This window comes from Pelophylax lessonae (assembly GCF_965119305.1).
Source record: "Pelophylax lessonae genome assembly, chromosome: 4".
NCBI classification, from domain to species: domain Eukaryota; kingdom Metazoa; phylum Chordata; class Amphibia; order Anura; family Ranidae; genus Pelophylax; species Pelophylax lessonae.
In genome coordinates, this window is record NC_138771.1 from 485,672,379 (window position 1) to 485,698,757 (window position 26,379).

The window sequence follows — 26,379 nt, forward strand, 5'->3', positions numbered from 1 at the left end:
CCACCGTTTAGATGCACTGTTACAGGACTCAATTGGCGTGTATTTAATTTAAAGTGTGCACCGCTGATGGATGACGCTCGTGCGCTACTAAGGAGGAAATGATTATCTGTACCTTTAATGAAAACTGAATTGTCTCAGTTTGCCTTGAAGTTGCAGCTCTGCGGACACCGAGAACTCTGCGCTGCTCGGAAAGAATTGTTTTACGTTTGATTTCTCTAACCTAAGGACAACATTTCTATCTTTTCTTTATGAAATTTTAGAAAGCAAAAATGTTACATCAAAATTGTTTAATTCCCTGCTTACCCCACATACAGTCTGTCTGTCTGTCTGTCTGTCTGTCTGTCTGTCTGTCTGTCTGGCTATCTATCTAGCTATTTTATCTATCTACATTGTATATAGTCATGGGCATGAAGTTTTGCATAAAATGTGTCAGATTTGGCATTTTGTTTCCCCCACTTTTTTGTGTCATACCAATACAAACAAAATAAATAAACATGAGAATGCCTAAGTCCCAGTTCACGCTACCGCGACTTGTCAGGCGACTGGTCAGCCTGACAAGTCGCGGCCCATTCTGTGCTACGGGAACTGTTCTAATAGGAGCGACTCAAGTCACTCCGACTTAGAAAATAATTCCTGTACTACTTCGGGGCGACATCGGAGTGACTTGCATTGACTTCCATTATGTGAAGTCCGTGCAAGTCGCGCTGAAGTCGCGGTGCACGCGACTTCACAGGTCGCCCCCGAAGTCGGATCGCCATAGTGTGAACCGGCACTAAACCTAAACATTTGTAATTGCAACAATTTTCTGTGTGAAGTGGCGCATTATCTGAAAGTAATTCAGGGATGCCAATTTTTTTTGCCATGATTGAATCTGTCTAGCAATCATTTAACTATCCATCTCTCGCTCTCTCATTCTCATTTTGTAATCACTGTATTCTATCAATTATTTATTTATTGCACCAATTAAGCCTCAAGTCTTTTTGGGTATGATGCTACAAGCTTGGCACACCTATTTTTGGACACTTTTTCTCATTCTTCTTTGCAGGACCTCTCAAGCTCCATCAGGTTGGATGGGAAGCACAGTTGCACAACCATTTTCAGATCTCTCCAGAGATGTTCAATCGGGTTCAAGTCTGGGCTCTGGCTGAGCCACTCGAGGACATTCACAGAGCTGTCCCCTAGCCACTCCTTTGTTATCTTGGCTGTGTGCTTAGGGTCATTGTTCAATTGGAAGATGAACCTTAGCCCCAGTCTGAGGTCCAGAGTGCTCTGGAGCAGGTTTTCATCAAGGATGTCTGTGTACATATTTGCATTCATCTTTCCTTCGATCCTGACTAGTCTCCCAGTTTCTGCCACTGAAAAACTTCCCCATAGCATGATGCTGCCACCACCATGCTTCACTGTAGAAATGGTATTGGCCAGGTGATGAGCAGTGCCAAGTTTCCTCCAGACATGACGCTTGCCATTCAGGCCAGAAATCAATCTTTGTTTCATCAGACCAGAGAATTGTGTTCATTAAGGTCAGGGAGTCCTTCAGGTGCTTTTTGGCAAACTCTATGCGGGCTGTAATGTGCCTTTTACTGAGGAGTGGCTCACGTCTGGCCACTCTACCATAGAGGCCTGATTGGTGGAGTGCTGCAGAAATGGTTGTTCTTCTGGAAGATTCTCCTCTCTCCACAGAAAGGCCACATGCAGTCATGAGTGAGCTTTGCCAAAACGCACCTTGAAGATTCTGAGGACACATGGAAAAAGGTGTTATGGTCAGATGTGACTAAAATTTAATTGTTTGGTCTGAACACCAAATTAAATCCAATACAGCTCACTATCCAAATAACTTAATTCCTACAGTAAAGCATGGGGGTGGTAATATCCTGTTATAGGGGTGTTTCTCTGAAGCAGGGACTGGAACACTTGTCAAGATAGGAGAAATTGATGGGGCAAAATACTATCAAATTCTTGAGGAAAATCTGCTTTTTTCTGCCCAAAAATTGTCAATGGGAAGAAGGTTTACCTTCCAACATGACAATGAGGTTGATTTTACTAAAGGAAAATCCACTGTGCAGTATTAGTGCACTTGGAAGTGCAGTCCCTGTAGATCTGAGGGGAAGATCTGAAATTAGGGGAAGCTTTGCTAATTTTTATCTTTCAATTATGTGCAAGCAAAAATGCATTTTGTTTTTATTTTCCTTGCATGCCCCCCTCAGATCTACAGCAATTGCACTTCCACGTGCACTTGTAGTGCACAGTGGATTTGCCTTTAGTAAATAAACCCAAAGCACACAGCAAAAATGACCACACCTGACAACCCATTGATACCTTGCTAACAGCCCACCACCTGCCATCCTCATTTTCATCACACCTGGCAACCCACTGATACCTTGCTAACACCCCAACCCCTGTCATCCTCATCACATCTGGCAACCCACTGATACCTTACTAACACCTCACCCCCTGTCATCCTCATCACACCTGGCAACCCACTGAATCCTTACTAACATCCCACCCCCTGTCATCCTCATAACACCTGGGACCCCACTGCAACCTTACTAACACCCCACCCCTGTCATCCTCATCCTCATTACACCTGGCAACCCACTGATACCTTTCTAACACCCCACCCCCTGTCATCCTCATCTTCATCACAACTGAAAACCCACTGATACCTGTCATTCTCATCCCCCCTATAACCCACCGCCAGCTTCCAAACACCTGCATTGAGAAGGCAGCTTATTCCAATGTTGAGAGGACAAGGGTCTCTTCCCCACACATGTTTGGTGGTGGGTAACGTGGTCTGTGGACAGGGATATATTGAAATTTGGAACACTATGTTAACAATAAAGATGCCTCCCCTGGTAAGTGATTAAGTGTTACTAAACCCAAAGCAGAAAAATCAGTCTGTATATGCAGTAAAGCATGCTTGTTATACCCCTTAGTGTGAACCCTAAGGTGTTAATCCTCTGCATTGTGTAAAAAGTCTGTTTGATCCTGTCTTCTCTGCTCATCTCCTTCCTCCACAGAGTCCAAAAAATAAGCTAATATTTACCGTCTATGGAGTTGGCTCTACAGTTTGGTGTGTATTGCTTTTTTTTATTTTTAGGAGATTACATGTGATTAGCACAGGCCCAATCAGCACTGTCCAGACATGTTCAGACAGAGAATCAAGGGTCTTGAAGCCTGATAGGACAATTGTTGGAGAAATAAAAACTCCTCCTTTAATCTATTAGCACTCACTGATACAATTCACTAGATTGCTGTAATTGCTATATACAACTGATGAAAAAAGGTATTTAGCAGTTTATATTTACTAAAATAATTGCATTTCCATGTTCTGTGTACTGTGGGAGACCAGATATAGTGAATGCAGGGTCCGGGTTTAGTAACACTTTAAACCCCATTGAAAATCTGTGGAATGACTTGAAGACTGCAGTCCACAAACGGCCACCATTTAACTAAACTTGAGCAGTTCTGCAAGAGTGGGCAAATATTTCAAAGTCTAGATGTACAAAGTCAATAGATACAGTTCCCAACAGACTAAAGGCTGTAATTAAAGCAAAAGGGGGTCCAACAAAATACTGACACAAGAGGGTGATCCTTTTTCCAACTCAGTAATTCTGTTTTTTAAAAAAATTTCTGACATGGTGTTATATCTTTGACTTGGATGTTATAAATTGCACTGAATAAATACAGCTTCATAAAACAAAAACTGTTTCTGTTTTGATTTCAGGCTGCAAAGCAACAAAATGTGAATCTTTTAAAGAGGGGTGATTCTTTTATATACCCACTGTATATATCATCATGTATTTCTGTATTCTCTCCCTCTCTCATAATAACATTTTGTGGTCACTTTATTCTATCTATCTATCTATCTATCTATCTATCTATCTATCTATCTATCTATCTATCTATCTATCTATCTATCTATCTATCTATCTATCTATCTATCTATCTATCTATCTATCTATCTATCTATCTATCTATCTATCTATCTATCTATCTATCTATCTATCCTTTATTTCTGTATCTCTCAATCTCTAATAATAATTTGTGGTCTATCTATCTATCTATCTATCTATCTATCTATCTATCTATCTATCTATCTATCTATCTATCTATCTATCTATCTATCTATCTATCTATCTATCTATCTATCTATCTATCTATCTATCTATCTATCTATCTATCTATCTATCTATCTATCTATCTATCTATCTATCTATCTATCTATCTATCTATCTATCTATCTATCTATCTATCTATCTATCTATCTATCTATCTATCTATCTATCTATCTATCTATCTATCTATCTATCTATCTATCTATCTATCTATCTAGTTTGCAGTCACTAATATTTTTAAACTCACAAAAAATTGATTCTGACAAATTTCTGCTTTTATTATACACTCAATTTGACAGCCATCCTAATTTGTCTTCTTGTAACATTTGTGTGCCCTGACAGCCAGTTCTAAAGGTTTTGTCCTTTTGAATGTTGTTATAAGAAATCTTCAGTGTTATCTGAAATGATATCTACAAAACGGCAACTGGAGACAAATCTAACCTATGGCTGATGCAGACGGCGGTGCATTGAAAAGAGAAGTCATAGTAAGGGCTCTTCTGTGTTTGCTTTTACAGTCAAATAATTTAGAACCAAAAACATTTTGCTTTTGAAGGCAATTTTACAACATACATTTCTGTTTAGTTTGTTCAGATCTTGTTCTTTGGCAAAATCTGTCAGATTTGCACTTAATTACAGAAATTCTGTAACATTTCCCGGGTTGATATGTCTCTCTGTGTTTGATACTTACTGGAACCCCCCGCCGTCTTGTTGGCTCTCAACAATGACATCTTGATTTACAATCATTTGACCACATCCAGTCTCATTAAGTTCATCACCTTTAGCTTCCAGCTGTGGATATTGATCTCCGGCCTCAGCAGTGACGTAGGTATCGAGGAGTTTGATCTCTTCAAAGTATGGAACATTTCACTGTCCATCGCTCAATTATATCGCCCACTCTGAGGAGATGAGAAATCCCCGGAGGAGGGCCCATGGTTCCACCTCTTCCAAATCAACGTCTGACAAGTGGTCCCACCAGTCTGAATGAATCCTCAGGACACGAGAGGGGAGGGAGGGCTGCAAACGGACGATTTAAAACCAGATTTAAGACCAGACCTAAATAGAGGTGTCATCATCCACCAAGTCTCAAGAAGCAGGTACCCGAGTCAGCCAGAACATGAAGGTAGGTGCTTCAGAACCTGAACATTTTTTTGGGTTGAAATAAAAAAGAAATTTGTTTTATTCTTGTTATTCTTCTGAGAATGCTAATGCCAGAATTTTCCCCAATGCTTTGTCTTATGCATTTATATTTCCCAAAAAATTATTTTAGGAAATATATCCAGCTCTTCTTTTTGGCTTGACCATGACTGTTTGAAAAACTTGTAAACTCGTTGTAAAACTCACTGATACATATTTTTCTATTGTGATGTGTATATATATATATATATATATATATAGTAAATATATTTTTTTTCCAAGGAGTGCTCATTTTGTAATCCAAACTCTTTAAATTTGAAAACAGGAGATTTCCCATATAGTTGACCATTTCTCACAATTAAAATGTAGAAACATTTAACAATTATATTCTGTACATCAGTATAAAATAATTCAGCTAATATTCCAAGATTTTAATTCCTGCACAAAAGTCAGAAAAAAAGAAAATCATTAACAGCAGTCAGTCAGCTGGGCTCTATTTTTTTTTTTTTTTATTCCAAAATATATTTTAAATGGGACAGGGAGGATGATCCATCCATTTTTCTGACAAACAAATTAACCACTATTGTTTTATTTATATAGCTCTGTCATAGTCTGCAGTGCTGTACAGAGAACACTGAGCCAGTCACATCAGTCTTTGCACCAGAGAAGCTTACACTTTAATGCCCCCGCCACACAGTCACACAACTATTATTATTATATAGCTAATAATATAGTATAATAATAATAATAATAATAATATAGTTATATAGCTCTTACAAATTCCACAATGTTGTACAGAAAAGACTGAGCAAGTCAAGTCAATGTCTCTGCAGCAGAGGAGCTTGCACTCTAATATCTTTCCACAGTCACTGACAGTCCATAGGTGATGTACAGAGATCACTGAGCCAGTCACATCAATCTCCACATTAGAGAAGCTTACACTTTAATATACTACCCCAGTCACACACTATTATTATACATTTATATAACTCTAAAATATTTTGCAGTGCTGTGCAGAGAACATTGAGCTATTTACACCAGGCTCTACAAAAGAGGAGCTTACACTCTAATATCCTACAACAATCACACACTATTATTATACATTTATATAACTCTAAAATATTTTGCAGTGCTGTGCAGAGAACATTGAGCTATTTACACCAGGCTCTACAAAAGAGGAGCTTACACTCTAATATCCTACCACAATCACACACTATTATTATATTTATATAACTCTAAGATAGTTTGCAGTGCTGTGCAGAGAACATTGAGCTATTTACATCAGGCTCTACAAAAGAGGAGCTTACAGTCTAATATCCTACGACATTTACACACTATTATTATTATACATTTATATAGCTCTGACATATTCTGCAGAGAACACTGAGCCATTCACTTCAGTCCCTGCACCAGAGGAGCTTACACTCCAATGTCCCCACCACAATCACACACTTTTATTATTTATATACAGTATATAGCTCTGACATATTCCATAGTGCTGTACAGGGACCACTGAGCCAATTACATTAGCTGCAATATAAGACTTTGATTAGAACAATATGGAGAATATTTTAGTATTGATTCAATTTTTTATTAAAATATTTAAGCCAGTTTGGAAGTGGATTTTCGAAAACACATCCCGACCCATCTTAAGAAGTGTTTTAATCACCCCTGGTTTAATTGAGCCAAGAGTAGCATGTCTCTAAAATAAAAGAACAATTTAGTCTGAATTGGTGACACGTGACGTAGTCTGATATAGTGCCCTGCTCTGTCACTATGCTGTGCTCTTCATAGTGCCATTTTGAGATAAAAGTCAATACCCATACACCAAGTCTGCCATTGTGCTGTACTTTTACATAGTTCTGCTCCCTGACATGCGTTGGTGTCACACAGTGTTCTGATCTGACACTGTGGGACATGAATATATTTTTTGCCGCTGTGATCCGACTTTCTTAGAGGGTGGCTACATTTAATCTCCCACTGTATGTAATAACATAGCCACCTTTTCTTGCTTGCTACTGAAATATGCTAGGGACTATAGACTGTGGGCTATGGGATTTGTAGCATCCATAGAGCAGGTCCTATGACCACATCTAATGTGCATGCTTGTGCCTAGCAAATGGAAGTGAGGGAGATAGGGAAAGGTTGTTTAGTGTCACTTTAAGTGATCCCTTTATGGACTGATAATTAAAATTAAGCTGAAAGAGTGAGACCTTCTGTCAAGCATTATACAATTCTGGAAACAGTCATGGAATCCAGATATTTATATACAGAGTAACAATGAGAAGCAAGTCAATTCAACAATAATAAAATACAACTTATTTTGTTCTTGACAAGTTTCAGAATTTTCCTGATGATAGGACTGAGGAAGGACCAGAAAGCTTGCATCTGTAATAAGTTTGTCACTTAAGGCCCCTTTCACACTCGTGTGACCTAAAAGTTGTGCGATTTTGCCGCAATTTTACCATGATTTTGACTGGACTTGAATCAATGCCTATGTCTTTGGACCTCAAATGCATTAAAATCAGCCCAAAGTAGTACAGGGACTACTTTGAAGTCATTGAGACTTGAAGTTATACAGATATGAACGGTGTGACGGAATCCGGACACCACCAACTGGGTATCTCCGCCAGTAACCTGCTTCCTAAGCTCTGGAACACGGGATCCGTGACTCTGGCTATAGTTACCCCAATAACTCGACAGTACAAGCTTTGGAGTGAAACCAGAAAGAACTGTTTATTGACCAACTTTCAGACTTTTATATACACTTTGAGAATACAACATGATTTAATTACACAGATCCACCCACCACATCACACAATGGTTTCTATACGATCCCCAATACACATTACTCTGTGTGTCAATACATCCCTTAGCAGACAACAGGTGAGTTCATTAGCACACTTGATAATAGGTGAATGGAAAGCCACCTCAGACAAAAGCAACATTGTTAGACAGTCAGTCTCCACATTGAACTTCCTGGAATGACCATATTAGGAGTTGCACTTCCTGTGCCTGACAGTCTAAAGAAATAAGATAGATCTCCATATTTCCTGAGAGATATGGTTAATGCATATTATTGTCCCATTTGAAGTAGTCCAACCATATTCTCAGTGTTCACCACCCTCTTGGTCACCCTGCATCCATAACAGACGCAGGGTGACTTAAACATAAGAGAGCCCCATAAGGCTGGGCATGGTGCCCTGCAACCTCTCTAAAGGAATTTGGAGTCCACAACCCCCATGCCCAAAGTGACTCCTGTCACAAATGGTATTCATTGGAAATCATGGAGTTCAACTTTCATGCCATTTTGCAGTCCCAAATTGCAGGACAAGTCGCACAAGTGTGAAAGGGGCCTAAGGGAATCATTACATCTCCAAATAGTGTTGCCAACAGTCAATATTTTTACTAGCAGCCAGTAAAAAACAGTCACTTTTCTCCTGCCAGTGACAGATAAAGGTTGTTAGTGAAAAAAAAAATATAGCTGTGACGCTCGACTCGGAAATGTGCATTTCCAGTCTGGAGCCTGCCAAGACCATCTGCATGCCTGCTTCGTTGTGCTGGGGGAGGAGGTGCCTGAGTGTGATGTCATAGTGCAAGGGAGCCTCATGTGCCGGTCTGCGGGACGGGAGCAAGGCAAGCTGGAAGCGGGACTGTCAGTGCTGTTTGGGCTGGAGTGGACTTGAAGGGAATACATGGCGTGGAGAGAGACTATCACTGTGACTCAGGAGGGGACGTTCATATCAATGATCTGTGCTATTGTTCACTGCTGTCAGCGTCACTTACTTACTATATCGAAAATAAAATAGGAAATATGTTTTTTTGCCCTAATATCTACCTTAAATCATATTGCTAATTACATATTGTACTTGTTTGTAGCTTAACCACTTAACAACCGCCCGCCGCAGTTTTACTGCAGCAGGTCGGCTCTGTCCCGCGAAACAACGTAACTGTACGTCGCTTTGCAGGGCCGCTAGCGGGCGCATGCACCCATTCACCACAGGGGAAGCAGATCAGTGAGTCCAGCGGCCTGACTGCCGCCGGCCACCCGCATTCGCCGCTTGTGGAGACAGAGCGGCGGTCTGCCGTTGTAAACACGGCAGACCGCTGTTCTGTCAGTTAGGAACACAGGTCTCTGTGTTCATGCAGAAAGCCCAACCTCTCCACAGTTAGAAGGCACCCCCTAGGGACACATTTAACCCTTTGATTGCCCACGGGGTTAACCCCTTCCCTGCCAGTGTCATTAGTACAGTAACAGTGCATATTTTTAGCACTGATTAGTAATGTCAAAAAAGTGTAAAAAATGTCAGATCTGTATGTCACATTGTCGCAGTCCCGCTAAAAATCGCTGATCGCCGCCATTACTAGTGAAAAAAAATGACATAATTTCCCCTAGTTTGTAGATGTGATAACTTTTTGCGCAAACCAATCAATATACACTTATTGGGATTTTTTTTTACTAAAAATATGTGGCAGAATACAAATTGGCCTAAAATGATGAAAAAATTAGATTTAAAAATTTTTCTTATTGGGAATATTATATAGCAGAAAGTGAAAAATATATATTTTTTTCAGAATTGTCGCTCTTTTTTTGTTTATAGCGCAAAAAATAAAAATTGCGCAGGTGATCAAATACCACCAAAGGAAAGCTCTATTTGTGGGGAAAAAAAGGACATCAATTTTATTTGGGTGCAGCGTCGCACGACCACGCAATTGTCCGTTAAATTAACGCAGTGCCGTATCGCAAATAATGGACTGGTCATTAAGGGGGTAAATGCTTCCGGTCCAGAAGTGGTTAAATACTGAAATTTGCACTACAAATGTAATTTTGTAACTTTTGGAAATGCCAGTAGAAATGTGGCTGAGTCAGTAAATTTTGGGTGTCGTGTCAGTAAATTTCAATCTGGTAGGTTGGCAACACTGTCTGCAAACAATCTATAATAATTGATGCCCAACACAGTACTAGCTAATACTAACAATATTAACTAAATCTACTAACAACAATAATGTAATTTATATAAAGTCCTGGGGACTGGCTTTCCTAATCCGTCTGTCCTCTGTGTCCTCAGGACAGCGGGTGTCGAGCGGCCTGCACCCTACTTCTGATAATGTCCTCCTCGGTTATTCCTCCCTCTGGGTCTCTGCCACAGGTAAGTGATCACTGTGTGATCTGGCATCTTTTTTGTAGCTGTCTTACCTGTATGTGTATCTACTTTTTATGTCTCTTCTCCTGCCTAGAGCCATTTTCAGAGACGGAACTGGACCCCGCAGGCCATGCTGTACCTAAAAGGAGCACGTAAGTTACTCATTTACTGTCCACTGCTGCCATAAAAGTGCAGAGCTTGAAACCATCCAACATGTCTATGTAGAAGCAGGGCAGCCATCAGAAAGCTTTAGGCCTGGGCCCCCCCCAGGCTTGACCACCAACATTCTCCAGGGCCTTGCAGCGCCCCTGCACCCACATAAAAAGAATGCACCAAGGGAAGGTGCTCCTCCCACCCCTGCCATCTCCTGACCCTGCCGGACGGCTGGGCCCCTCAGGATGCCTGGGCCCCCTACATGTGTATGGGCTGTCTCCCCCTGATGGCAGCCCTGTGTAGAAGCAATAAATACCCCCCAGTGACACAAAATCTCTGCCATCTTTTTCCAATCATAATGAAGGAAATGCTGCTTACAAAACTGCAGATATTTACTGCTGTCTCATAGAAACTCACAGTTACTGCCAGCCAGAAGTTAAAGATACTTTTAAAAGGACCATTCAGAAATGGCCATTAGCAAGAATCTAGTATTGTACTCGATAATATAATTTATAATAGTGCTGCCTCTGGAGTGACTGGGTGTGCTACTATTCACTTGTATTCCCTCCCTGTCATAGCAGACATGTTAGGTTGTAAGTCCCAACAGAAGCTGTTCTGTCTCCTGCCCGAGTTCAGGGCTGATAACTTACACAATGTCTATGCTAATGGAGGGAAAAGCTGTTAACAAATCCTTTAATGTAAACTTGAGAGCACCTTTGATATGTAACAGTTATTTAACCGCTTAAGGTCCGCCCTATAGCAGGTTTACTGCTACAGGTCGGCACCTCTGCGCCGGATCACATATATTTTTTACACACATCGGGAGCCTATCAGCAGGTAGAGTGGACTCAATGTCCGCCTGCACCTGCCGATCATCCTGCAGAGAGACAGAATGGTGGTCTTTCTATGTAAACAAGGCAGATCACCATTCTGACAGGAGGGAAGGCATGGATCCTGTGTCTCTGCAAAGGAGGGACATGGATTCATGTCTTCCCCTAGTAAAAGCACTTCCCACCGTGTACTAAAACACTGGCTGGGCACACAGTTAACCCTTTGATCGACCCTGATGTTAACCCCTTTCTCAGCCAGTGCCATTAGTACAGTGACAGTGCATATTTTTAGCACTGATCATTGTATTAGTGTCACTGGTCCCCAAAAAGTGTCAGTTAGTGTCCGAATGTCCACTGCTATATCGCAGTCCCGCTATAAGTCACTGATCGTCGCCATTACTAGTAAAACATTAAAAAAAACTCCATAAATATATCCCAACGTTTGTAGACGCTATAACTTTTGCGCAAACCAATCAATATATACGCTTATTGGGATTTTTTTTTACCAAAAATATGTAGCAGAATACATATTGGCCTAAATTTATGAAGCAATTTGATTTTTTCAATTTTTTTATGGGATATGTTTTATAGCTGAAATTAAAAAATATTGTTTTGTTTTTTTCAAAATTGTCAGTCTTTTTTTGTTTATAGCGCAAGGAATAAAAATCGCAGAGGTGATCAAATACCCCCAAAAGAAAGCTCAATTTATGGGGAAAAAAGGACATAAATTATTTTTGGGTACAGCGTCGCATGACTGCGCAATTGTCAGTTAAAGTAACACAAAAATTAAAATAGTCCACACAATGATCAGGCGCCCGCTGGAGGAGTGTTATTGAAGATAACCCTGGGGTCCGTAGCTGCTAATTAAAGACTACTGGGAAGGAGAGGCAGAAAAACAGCATCAAGGTAAAACGCATTTCTTGACAAGGCGCAGGCGCGCAAAACATGTTGTCATGGTGACGGGACCACACAACCACGCATTCCACGCACCCCTTTCGTCCCAACGGTCTCAGCTTGCCTTCCGGCCGCGGCCATTGTCGTCATCGATGGCCGCCTCTGCACAGGCGATTATCATTAGTTCTCTGAGGCTGCGGCTTCCCTCTACCACCCGGCCATCCCATCTGCCTTACAATGTTGCAGCCCTTATAGAAGCTTGGTGACCAGTAGCGGCTGGTGCTCAAAATTTTTGGGGGGGCGCAAACAGAAAAATGTAATAGGCATTGCTTTGCGGCAAAAAACATTGTAAAAAATTGCGTGACTTTGAGGTCACAAAAGTGTGAAAGGGTAATCAAGGTATAGTGTGCCCCCATCAATGCAGAATGACCAGCGTGCCCCCTTCAATGCAGAATGACCAGCGTGCCCACTTTCAATGCAGAATGACCAGCGTGCCCCCTTTCAATGCAGAATGACCAGCGTGCCCCCTTTCAATGCAGAATGACCAGTGTGCCCCCTTTCAATGCAGAGAGATCATCGTGCTCCCATTCAATGCAGAGAGATTATCGTGCCCCCTTTCAATGCAGAGTGACCAGCGTAGCGTGCCGTGCCCCCCCGAGACCAGTGCACTTACCTGCCGTGGCAGCTTCTACTCAGTCCCCCGGCATCTCCTCGAGTCCTCCCGCCTCCTCCTCGGCCAATAGCATGGTTTTGCCTTTCGGCCAATAAGGAAGCGGGTCTCGGACCTCGGATCCATGTGACAATAGAAAATTTTTTGTGGCCCGGGTCCTCCCTTTTCTGAAGCCTATTAGACCCTCTGGCTCTAATCAGGTGACTCAGAAAAAAAAAAAAACCCCATTTAACTCCATGAGTCCCCAACACACCGGCCGCCACTGTTGGTGACCCTGCATTTAGTTCCAGCTGAGGACTCATTCTCCAATAGAAGACACTGTGGATACCTTCATCTGTCTGGCAAGTAGGCAGGTTCAGCCATAGTGGGTCTTCTTTATTCCATCCATTCATTGTCCTTGATTTGCATAGCCTGGTTTACTATGAACTCCAATGTTTTATAATGCGATTTTCATGGTTAATAAAGAACCTTTTTATCTTTTATCTCGTGGAGATTTGTAGAATATCACACTGACTTAAAAATTCATTCACACAGGTTTTATTACCTCTGCTTTAAGCCTTGCCCTAAGTGCTTTTTTACCTTGATGCTGCATATTGCATACATTTCCTGGTCAGGAAGAGGGGTAAATCTCCCGGAGGTCAAGTGGGTAAAAGAGTTCTATGGTCACAGCATGCACTTTAATTTTATAACATCAGCATTTTCAAAGCAATACAAACAATAGTGGTTTTCGGCAATGCAATATAAACGTATTTGAAAAATCTCCCTTTATGTTGTGAGTGCTGCCTAACTACTGGCCATCTCTTTCCACAACTTTTTGGATTTCCAGCATGCTTTGCAGCTTCTCCTCTGCTTCTAAGGACTACATATCCAATGGTACCTTGCTGCCTGCCAGCAGTAATCCTATACTGACTCTGCCTTCTGAAGCTCCTCCTCTCACGCTCTGTGAAATGTGTGGCACAGCAGTGCCTACTCACAGCACATAGTGAATATGTCTCGTCTTCACAAAGTAAGATTACAAACTTCAAGATCATTCAGATTATTCACTTGCCCCCCCAGAAGATTTATGACCAGGTCATTTGTTGCGATACGGCACTGCGTTACTTGAACTAACAATTGCGCGGTCGTGTGACAATGTACCCAAATAAAATGTATATTATCCCCCCCCCCCCTCCACATATAGAGCTTTCTTTTGGTGGTATTTGATCACCACTGCGTTTTTATTTTTTGCGCTTTAAACTAAAAATGACCAATGATTTTGAAAAAAACAATATTTTTTTAATTTCTCCTATATAACATATCCAATAAAAAAAAAATAAAAAAACCCAAGTTCTTTATAAATTTAGGCTTATATGTATTCTGCTGCATATTTTTGGTAACAAAATATTGATATTGGCTTGCACAAAGGTTATAGCGTCTACAAACTATGGGTTATATACTGGAATATTTATTTATTTATTTATTACTAGTAATGGTGGAGAGCAGTGATTAATAGCGGGACTGCGATATTGTGACAGACATTCGGACACTAACTGACACTTTTTGGGAACGAGTAACAGTAATACAGTAATCTGTGCTAAAAATATGCACTGTCATTGTACTAATGACACTGGCTGGGAAGGGGTTAAACATCTAGGGTGATTAAAGGGATAACCACTTCTGGACCGGAAGGATTTGCCCCCTTAATGACCAGGTCATTTTTTGCGATTCGGCACTGCGTTACTTTAACAGAAAATTGCACAGTCGAATGACGCTGTACCCAAATAAAATGACTGTTCTTTTTTTCCCACAAATAGAGCTTTCTTATGGTGGAATTTGATCACCTGTGCAATATTTATTTTTTGCGCTATAAACAAAAAAAGAGCAACATTTCTGGAAAAAAAAAAAACAATAATTTTAACATTCTGCTATATAACATTCCCAAAAAAAAAAATCTAAAAAATCAAAATGTTTCATCCTTTTAGGTCAATTTGTCTTCTGCTATATATTTTTGGTAACAAAAATTGCAAGTGTATTTTGATTGGTTTTCGCAAAAGTTATCGCATCTACAAACTAGGGGAAAGATTTATGTCATTTTTATTTATTTATTGTAGCACTACTCCCTTGGGTGCTGCTGGTTAAGGGTTCCTCTGGGTTACCATTAGCAACAGCATGACAGTTCAACATTTTCCAAGTGATTTGGGCTCAGTCAGGAAACAGTCCAGGAGCTTTGGTTTTTGTGTTTTTATTGAGAACTTGGATGGGAGAAGGGAATGAGTGGGATACTCCAAATTATATAACTATGCACAATTGGCTGGGATGACTGAATAATGCTGAGTGCAGCTAGGCCGCTGCTTCACCTTGTCAGTAGCAGTGACGTAGTAAGAAATGAACTGTCTGAGGTAAACTGTACTGCACTGCAAAACAATCTTCAGGGCCCTTCCTGGCACCCCCTTTGTTCCTATTCTTCAAGGTCAACTACACGGCACCCCCTTTACTGTTACACTTCCTGTGTGAGCTAGCTCCTTGATCCCCTGACTTCTCTGGAGTGGTCCCCCTTCCTGGGCAGACCCTTTGACCGGTCCCTTAGTACTCACTGCATTCTGGATCCTCTGCAGCTCAGCTCCACACCCAGTTCACTAGGCCGACCACCTAAGACCACTTTCCTCTCCACTGCAGGAGGAGAGACAGCCGTCCACCTCCTCCTGGGACTCTGCTTCACGCCAAAGACACCCTGTCACATGTCCCCTCCGTATTTATGGTCAATCCCAGGATGCATTGCAGGAATGCCCTCCCACTGGGTCTGCCATAAAACATGATATGTCCCTGGCTAGGTTTCCTCCACTGTACAACAAGCTCCCTTATTGGATACAGTGGGGGCACTCCCTCAGACCCAGTGAATCATACAAAACTAACAGAACAGGCTCCCCTCATAAGCAAAAGGAGCAAATAGATGCTTTTTCCTAGCACCTACCTAGGAGGGTGCTACATTTTTTTTTTTTTTTAGTAGTAATGGCGGCGATCTGCAATTTTTAACGGGACTGTGACATTGCGGTGGACAGATCGGACCCCTAACTGATATTTTTGACACTTTTGGGGGGGGGGGGACCAGTGACATTACTACAGTAATAAGTGCTAAAAATATGCACTGTTACTGTAATAATGACACTGGCAGGGAAGGGGTTAACCTAGGGGTGATCGAAGGGTTAAGTGTGAGCCTAGGGGAGTGTTTACTAACTGTATGGGGGATGGGCTTGGGAAATGATCACAGATACCTGTGTTTTTTTAGTAACTTTATGTTTGTGTAGCGATGATTAATGTAGTCTGACTTTTTTTTTAGAGAAAGTAAAGTGCTCCTTTAAGTCCAAGTGGAGCCCTCCACCCCATTAACTGTGCTGTGATTTTGCATTGCAGAGGGTCGGCGATTCATTTCCGATGAGAGTCAGAGGAAGGATCTCTTTGACAGACTCCAGCTGGGTAATTTTTCATTTCTTCTCTGCTAATATTGTACAGAAGAACTCAGTGACTGGTCTCATTGTCTGAGAAGCTGATTGGTTGTTGCCACCACATTTGCATTTTACTGTAACTGTTTTTAAAACCAGAAAAAAAGGAAAGTAGAACTTGGAGAATGTAAACCCTTACATATACCCGGCAAAGTGACTGGCCTCAGGTGATACACAGAGATGAAACAAATCCTCCTACATACGTTGCACCTGTTTATCTGCAGACTTCTCTTTTCTACATCCGTTTAAAGTGCAGAGTTTTTCAACCTTTCTCGGTGTTAATAAAAAAAAGCAGCTGAGGCTATACTCTGCAGAGCTCAGTGAGGAGAGCTCTGAGAGCTGATTGGAGGGAAGGGACACACCGCCCTTCACACAGCACACAGGAACAGAGCTGAAGCTGTCAACCAGTTGGAAGTCCCTTTCCTGTCACCATTTTTCTCTTGGTGTCAGGAAAACTTGTCAGAAGTGATTCATACTGACAGCAGAGGAACAAAGCAATGACACTTAGGGCTTTTTAATTAAGACAAGTGCACACTATCGAGGGATATGCTTTGTTCATATTTCATGTCTGAAGTTTACAACCACTTTTGTCTTTAGTTTTGTATAGACTGGGGAAGAAAAAGATCCCATGTTATGTTCCTGTAATTAATGGATCCCCATTGAGGAGATTTGCCCTTGATTCCTGTTGCGGTGACAACCATTAAATGTTTTTTTTGTTTGCCCTCACTTCAGAAACCAGAAACTAAAACCAGACAGATGTTATAACTCCACTCCACCAAAAACGAAATGACCTGATGATTAGTACAATAGTGATCTATGTCATCTGAAAACAATCACCTCTGTAGGGGGATATTTACTAAAACTGGTGCACACAGAATCTGGTGCAGCTGTGCATAGTAGCCAATCAGCTTCTTAAGCCCCGTACACACGATCAGATTATCAAACGATCTGTCGTCCCGTTTTTTGTGGCATGCTAGTCTGATGTGGAAAGTGAAGAGGTTATTTTCATACGAATTTTCCCATACGATAGAATTCTACTTCAGAAGTGATGTCATGTGTTGGATTGCTTTGTATGTGTTCTTTCATCTCTGAGCATGCCTAGTCTTGCTCTCAAGATTTTTTTCCGTCTAAATCTGTACTAATGAGACGAAAATCGGACTTTGTTTTGTCGGACGACAAAAATTATATAGACTGCACATCAGTGGCGTAACTAGAACCTCCAGGGCCCCGATGCAAGAAACCATAAAGGGCCCCCTGGACGGGGCCCTTCCCTCCCAGCCTGGTAGCGAAACGCCAGGGCCGGTCGCAAGTGCAATGTTTGTGTGGTAGTTCTGCCATTGGTGTCAGTAGTTTTTTATTTTAATTACATTTTTCTAGCATTTGCTTTATTCATTTTTTACAATATGGATGGTAGGAAGATGACATTGGGGATGAAGATGACAGGGGTGGGATGGTAGGAAGATGACATTGGGGATGAAGATGACAGGGGTGGGATGGTAGGAAGATGACATTGGGGATGAAGATGACAGGGGTGGTATGGTAGGAAGATGACATTGGGGATGAAGATGACAGGGGTGGGATGGTAGGAAGAGGACAGTGGGGATGAAGATGACAGGGGTGGGATGGTAGTAAGATGACAGGGGGGATGAAGATGACAGGGGTTGGATGGTAGGAAGAGGACAGTGGGGATGAAGATGACTGGGGTGGGATGGTAGGAAGAGGACAGTGGGGATGAAGATGACAGCGGTGGGATGGTAGGAAGAGGACAGTGGGGATGAAGATGACAGGGGTGGGGTGGTAGGAAGAGGACATTGGGGATGAAGATGACAGGGGTGGGATGGTAGGAAGATGACAGGGGGATGAAGATGACAGGGGTGGGATGGTAGGAAGATGACAGTGGGGATGAAGATGAAAGGGGTGGGATGGTAGGAAGAGGACATTGGGGATGAAGATGACAGGGGTGGGATGGTAGGAAGATGACAGTGGGGATGAAGATGACAGGGGTGGGATGGTAGGAAGATGACAGTGGGGATGAAGATGACAGGGGTGGGATGGTAGGAAGATGACAGTGGGGATGAAGATGACAGGGGTGAGATGGTAGGAAGAGGACAGTGGGGATGAAGATGACAGGGGTGGGATTGTAGGAAGAGGACAGGGGGGATGAAGATGACAGGGGGTGGGATGGTAGGAAGAGGACAGTGGGGATGAAGATGACAGGGGTGGGATGGTAGGAAGAGGACAGTGGGGATGAAGATGACAGGGGTGGGATGGTAGGAATAGGACAGTGGGGATGAAGATGACAGGGGTGGGATGGTAGGAAGAGGACAGTGGGGATGAAGATGAAAGGGGTGGGATGGTAGGAAGAGGACATTGGGGATGAAGATGACAGGGGTGGGATGGTAGGAAGATGACAGTGGGGATGAAGATGACAGTGGGGATGAAGATGACAGGGGTGAGATGGTAGGAAGAGGACAGTGGGGATGAAGATGACAGGGGTGGGATGGTAGGAAGAGGACAGGGGGGATGAAGATGACAGGGGGTGGGATGGTAGGAATAGGACAGTGGGGATGAAGATGACAGGGGTGGGATGGTAGGAAGAGGACAGTGGGGATGAAGATGACAGGGGTGGGATGGTAGGAAGAGGACAGTGGGGATGAAGATGACAGGGGTGGGATGGTAGGAATTTTACATACACCCCCCCAGCTTCACACACCCCTCCATCTCCATACACCCCCCCCCCCCATCTCCATACACACACACCCCCCCCCCCCTCAGCTTCACACAACCCTCCATCTCCATACACCCCCCCCCCCCCCAGCTTCACACAACCCTCCATCTCCATACACCCCCCCCCAGCTTCACACAACCCTCCATCTCCATAAACACCCCCCCCCAGCTTCACACACCCCTCCATCTTCACCCCCTAGCACCATACACCCCCACCCCCCTTGCAAGTTAGTATTATATTAGTTATACACATCACAGACCTCAGATCGGCGCTGTTGCAGACTCTGCAGAGTGGAGAGAGCTGGTCCCGCCTCCTCTCCTCTGTGTACTGTACAGGAAACACACAGGAAGGGGGAGGGGCGGGTTCAGTGCTCGTCTCTTGCTCGTCTCTGCTCTCTGCACTCACCACACAGGCAGCTGGGGAGAGAGACCAGCTGGTAGCAGCTGCCGTGTGTGTAACTCGCTGAGGATCGGGGAGCTCCGGTCTCAGCTGCGCTTGCCGCTCATCCTTTCTATACATATAGGGGGCCCTCTCGGGCCCCCTGCAGCATGGGGCCCGGTCGCCATGGCGACCCCTGCGACCCCTGTATGTCCGCCCCTGCTGCACATCAGGATTTTGTCAGCCGAAAAGTCGGAGTCGGCTGTCGAAAGCACCATACTAACAATCTGAAAATCGGCAGATCGGTCGTCAGACGAAATTTCCCTACAGATTTTCTTATCGTGTGTACGGGCCTTAAGGCTGGCCATACATGAGTCGAATTTCAAAATCATTTTTTTGTGATTCGATGGTGCCACCATTGATTTCCAAATTCGACCAGCCAAGCCTTCAATTTTACCTCATTTTGCTACAGAAAATAATTTTTTGCATTAATGCGCATTTTTTTAAATTATATTTTGATTATATATCGATTATATTTCTGACATGATTCTCCCATCATTGATTAGAAAAGCGTTCCTTTTTCAAAGAATTTTCAACATGCCTGATCACCTAAATTTGATGACTGCACGAAAATCAGCCATTGCTGCAGCCCACTAATAGTGCAAAATTTAAACGAAAATTCTTAAATAAGATTTTTTAAAGAAAAATTTTTCGAAATTGACCCTATGCATGGCCAGCCTAACCTTAAGCCCCGTACACACGCACCGATTGTTGGCCGTAAATTTTCGGCCAACGTCCGATCGGCCGATTATCGGCTTGTTAGTATGATGCTTCCGACAACCAACTGCGACTTTTCGGCCGAACAAAATCTGGTGTGCAGGCTATAAAATTTTTGTTGGCCAACAACAGAACAGCCGATTCTTTGTCAGTCAGTACAGATTTTGGCCGACAAAAATGTGATGATCAAGACTGGGCATGCTCAGTGAAGAAAAAACACACGAAAAGTAGACCAGAACATGACATCACTTCTACAGTTGGTTGTTGTTGGCCGTCAAAATTCGTGTGCAGTCTAGAGCACATTTCAACCAACACAACAACACTGGACAAAAGACGGCCGATCGGTCGGCCGTCGATCAGTGCGTGTGTACGAGGCTTTAGCTTCGACAATAAAACTTGGAAGCTGATTGGTTACTTTGCACAGCTGCACCAGATTTTGTGTGCATCAGTTTTGGTAAGTTACCCCCAAAGTAGATCTGCAGATAGCTTTATACATGTGACAATCCCGCTAGAAGGTATCTTGTGATGATACTTGATATTTTGTATGATGGTGGCATCAATCCGGAATCAGATAAAGGAAGGCCCCTTTCACACGGGCTTTCTGATCCGGTCCACCTGTCAGTTTTTCAAGCGGACCTGATAGGATGCTCCATGCAGCCCTATAGAGGAGCGGATGTCAGCGGAGACATCGCCGCTGACACCCGCTGCTATCCGATCCGATCCTGACCGTGAAATCCGGATGGATGGAAACCCTATTTTCCATCCGTCTGGAGGATCGAGTTGGGTCGGATAGGATCGGATGAAAATGGACAGGCGGTCCGTTTTCATCGGATCTCCCATAGAGGAGAGCGGTGATCTGACAGGTCTGTCTCTACAAAGTAAGTGGAGATGGACCTGTCATACGCCTGTTCAGCGGGGATCAGTGGATCAATCCCCGCTGAGCAAAATGGAGCCTGTGGGGCGCACCACTCGTGTGAAAGGACCCATAGTCAAAATGTTCGGGGTAACAGAATATCAAGGTGGATATGTCAGATGTCAGATGATATTTGTATCATCTAAGTGTATGAGGTAATCAATAGTCAATGTGTGTCATCGTATTTAGGTGTGAGATTCAAATTTATTACTGGGCGGCTGGGTTGCTTTAGGAATGATTTTTTATTTTTTTTGATTTTAGAAAAGCCCCACTTTGTATCATTAAAAATCCATCCTTCTTTTATATTCAGTGACAGATGATGTCATTAGTCTGCTGCAGGCAGAAGGAAGCATTTCCTCAGTCTCTTCTCCCTCAGTAATCAGAGGCTGCAGCATAGACTGATGTGTATGAGACATTTGTGAAGACAAGAACTGCAAAGACACCAGGATAAACAGGATTCTGTAATCTTTGAGTGGACATCTTCATCTAGGAAGTGACCCAGGATGATGTCTGGACAAAGGTGGTGCCATTCTTCTGTAGAGAAAAGCAGATAAAGGCATTGCCAGGGATAGTGCTGTAATCTCTGTGATACCTGGAACGGTGACAGTGACACATTAGCATGCTGCATTGATCACATCACTCCTCTCTCTGATGGTATTATTCATTGCACACAGAGATTTTTAGGGCACAATCTCTCCATTTCAATAAAAAAAAAAGAGAAAGAATTGTATTCTGTATGTGTATGATCCGGATCATCAGAAACATTGTGATGGGTTAGATGATGGGCACATGTGTCATTTGCCTGTCTATGGGTGCCATAGCCCACAGCTCAATATTGATTGGTGGACCATCCTGGTAATCAATGAATGTTATCCTCTTCTAGAGACCCGCAGTCGAAATACCAGTCCCATCACCATATCGGAGGCGGCAGCCATGTTTCTGAGCTCTCTAAAGAAGGCCCAGGAGGAAGGTAGCTAAATCTTACTTTCTTCCAAGAAAAATACAAATGTGATTTTCCCTCTGATACAAGAGGAGCAATTTCTTGTAAACATGAAAAAAGGATTCATTTTGTAGCTTTTTAAAAAGTAAAACAGGTGAAGCCAAATCATAAAAACCCTCCTGAGCCCAAAATAAGAGGGGCAATGCAAAATTTAGATAGGAAACCTTTGGAAATGCATGTAAAGCCACTATGCTGCTTTAGGCTTGGTTCACACCTATGGGTTTTTTAGTGCAGTTTGCAGAAATGCACTACAGTCCATTTAACGTGTTTTCCTATGGTACACGTTCACATCTATGCGTTTTTCAGTCGGCGCGTTTTTGGAAAGGGTCAGAGACTTTTTTTCCGCAGCAGATTGGGTTTTGCTAGTAATAGACGTCAATGGACCCACCTTAAAAACACAAGTGTTGCATTTTTTATGTGTTTTTACATGTGTTTTGCAAGTTGTGTTTTGCGGTTTGTTTGTTTTTTTCTCTTTACCATACAGTATATAGCTGGTTGCTAAGGCGCAGGCTGAGAAGCCGGCATCCACGTCCTTAACAGCCAATGAGTCATCAGCTGTCAGCAGGGTTCCCTGCTGACAGCTCAATATACAAATAAGAATTGCCCGCAATAAAAAAGACCGCCAAAAAAACTGTGCGGGGTCCCCCCTCAATCCATCCTAGGTCCTTCTGGTCTGGTATAGATTTTAAAGGGGAACCTGACACCAAAATTAAAGAAAAAAAAGGCGTGGAGTCCCCCCCCCAAAATCTAAACCAGACCCATAGCCGAACGTGCAGCCTGACAGGTCAGAAGGGAGGGGACGAGTGAGCGCCCCCTCCTAAACCGCACCAAGCCACACGCCCTCAACATGGGGGGGTGCTTTGGGGCCCCCCCCTTTTTAAAAGCACCTTAAGTTCCCATATTGATGGGGACAAAAGCCTATTCCCCACAACCCTGGGCTGTGGTTGTGGGGGTCTGCAGGCGGGGGACTTATAAGAATCTAAAAGCCCCCCTAAACAAGAGGGCCCCCAGATCCTGCTCCCCTATGTGAATGAGTATGGGGTACATAATACCCCTACCCATTCACCAAAAAAGTGTAAAATTGAATAAAGATAGTACATGAGTTTTGGACAAGTCCTTTATTAAAAAATAAAAAAACAATCACCCCCTAATGTAGTTCCATCGTCAATTCCGATGCCTGGCGCACCACTGAACCCAAAGAAATTAAATAGTTCTGCTCTTGACGAACGCTTCCACGGTCTGCCTGCTCCGCCATGTGACATTTCTTAAATGGCTAAGGGGCGGGGCGACCCAGCGACGCCACCTGGTGGCACTCCCCCCTGTGATATCATCGACCGGTGCATGCTAGGCCGCCAACATTACAGGGGGCGGTGCCACCAGGTGAAGTCCCCAGTGTGGCCCCACCCCTTAGCTATTTAGGGGATGTCACACGATAGAGCAGACAGACCGTAGGAGCGTTTGTTGCGAGCAAAGCTTTTTTTTCTTCTTCGGGCCCAGCGGGCGTCGTGATTGTCGGTGGATCTACATCAGGGGGCATTTTTTACATTTTTTTTAATAAAGGACTTGTCAAAAAACTCTTGTACTGTCTTTATTCACTTTTACACTTTTTTGTGAATGAGTAGGGGTACTCATTAACTTAGTGGGGGGATATGGGGCCCTCAGGTTGGGTTCTAGATTCTGATAAACCCCCCTGCCCACAGACCCGCACAACACAGCCCAGGGTTGTGGGGAAGAGGCCCTTGCCCCCATCAACATGGGGACAAGGTGCTTTGGAGTCGGGGGGGAGAGAGGCCCCTTGCCCCAAAATACTCTCCCCCTGTTGAGGGCATGTGGCCTGGTATGGTTCAGGAGGGGGGGGGGGCGCTTTCTAATCCTCTTCCTTTCCTGACCTGCCAGGCTGCATGCTTAGCTAAGGGTCTAGTATGGATTTGGTCCGTACCATTGAATAGGCCTGGTATGTTAATGAATAAAAAGAAACGCCCAGCAAGAAATCTTACCCTTCATTAAGGGAATGGAACCGCTATAAGGGCTTGCTCACACGTGAGGTCGGGGAGCAGTAAAACTCTAAAAATTCTACAGTTTAGCCATGCTTTTACCACCCCTTAATGGCTACCTCTTTTAGCTGCGGAGGCAGTGGCTGGGGGTCTACACATGCTGCATGCTTCATTGCCACAGCAGGAATTATGCCTCCTGTCACTTTTAGTGGGCATAGCACCTGCTGAACATGAGTCATTCAAGTGAATAGGGCCGCTCTGCAACTGTGTGTAATGCACGTGGTTGGGTCGTGCCAATGCAGGATTCAGGAGGTTAAAGGAGGTGGCGAGGAGTTGATTCAACACCTCCTCACTGCCTGTAAAATGCTCTCTGAAGAGTGAACCAGATGCAGATCACGCTTTACAGAGCAAAGCTAATGTGAACAAGGCCTAAGTGTACACTCCACTCACAATTGTGAATGCAGTTCCAGACATGCTGAGAGAGTCATGGTAGCATTAAAGCTGGCCATACACTAGTAGAATTATATTGGAAAATTTTCATTTTAAGAACATTTAATCATTTTCGTTAGTGGGGTCAAATCAACATTTGTTTTTAAACGCAGTGATGGGAAAATGTGAAGCAGCAGGGTGGAAAATTTTTCTTGAATGAACGAATTTCTAACAGTGAATGTGGTTTTTGTTCGAGATATTACATTCACACCAAAATCTAATGTTAACAGCAGTTTTTGAAGCACTTTCAAACGGCATTTGTCAAGTCATTGAATGTGCTGATGAAAATTTTCATGTGAATTTTCATATGAATGTGGCTTGAAACTCTATGAGTGTACGGTCAGCTTCACTCTCCAGCTTCCAGCTGAAACAGTAGTTAAAGGGATACTAAACACACATTGTTTAATTTACATTGTCCCTTCTATTTCTGTATGTGGATGGCACTGTAACTATTTTAATAAAAAAAAACAAAAAAAACAAAAAAAAAAACATCTACATACCTTTTTTTCTAATCGATATACAGTTGTCACATGACCCAGCTCTTTTCCAGCCTGTTTGCAGGGGAACATAAGCAGGAGGAGCTTCTAGTCCTCTGCTGCTGGTCACATGTTCAAAGTAAAAAAAATCAGCCTTTTGAATACAAAGTAAAAATAAATAAATAATAGCAATAAACTGTTTTAAATTGTCATGCAAATATATTTTTAAAATCAAATCTTTATTATTTCCTGGAAATAACATGGTGTGGTCAGATTTCTGCCAGTCACGGGCTGTGTCACGTCCCTCCAGCCTGTGTCTTAGAATAAGAGGGAGGTGAAGCCACCATTACTCTACATGTATTATTCGGCCCCTATTGTGTTTAGCTGGTTAGTAGGCATGGAGTAAGAGGGGGGAGTGGGGTGTCATTTACCACTGTGTATACGCCTACATGTGCGACTCTATAGTCATATGGGCTGCTCAGATGTGATAGGGAGGAAATTCTCAGCATAAAAACTCACTGAAAACTGAGCATGTGCAGAGTTGCTACCACAGCTCTGCAAAATCCCTAGCTGAATTGAGAGATATAGCGAGCAGCAGGATCAACCAGGATTTTTTTAGAATACATAACAGCATGCAATACACCATGTATTGATAGTTTTTGTATGATGTAGGTTTAGTGACACTTTAAGTAGAGTGATCATTTAATATTTTGTCAGTTTGAGGATCACTCAGCCTTTGTGTAGCATGGTGATTACTGAAATTTTTTTAATTTCATTTTAAACTTCTAATATACATTCTTTTCTCCCTGATCGGCAGCTGAAGATGCGGTGGATCAGGCTGGGTATTTACCGGAATCACTTTTTAGTTGGTGAAATCACTGCAAGGAGCCCTGAAGCCCGCTGACTACACTGCCCCTCTGTGAAACCACGCTCCCTTCAAGAACCGCTGTAACCACCCGCCCCCAGCGGGCATCTCTCCAGCTCTAATCACTCACCTGCAAAATCTCTGCCCTGTACAGAATATTTCATTCCAGACCTTCTGATTTTCCTTCTCTTTGTTTTAACAATCATTAAACTCTCCAGCCAGGAAATGATTGTAAAATATTGAAAATGTATTTTATATCAGCAGAAATGTGAGAATAATAAATTTCATCTAAGCTGTTTGTTTATATTATGTCATCAGATTGTTAATGATGGATTTGGGG

The 26,379-nt window shown here is 42.9% G+C and overlaps 1 protein-coding gene across 1 annotated transcript; it reads left to right on the forward strand.

The window, feature by feature from the left end:
- Positions 1 to 5,038: 5,038 nt before the first annotated feature.
- Positions 5,039 to 26,379, forward strand: SPX (spexin hormone). Its single transcript, XM_082254885.1, has 6 exons — positions 5,039 to 5,235; positions 10,319 to 10,399; positions 10,488 to 10,545; positions 16,331 to 16,393; positions 22,099 to 22,185; positions 25,992 to 26,379. The coding sequence occupies exons 1-6, from the start codon at positions 5,230 to 5,232 to the stop codon at positions 26,045 to 26,047; spliced, it is 351 nt and encodes a 116-aa protein (XP_082111011.1). The 5' UTR covers positions 5,039 to 5,229; the 3' UTR covers positions 26,048 to 26,379.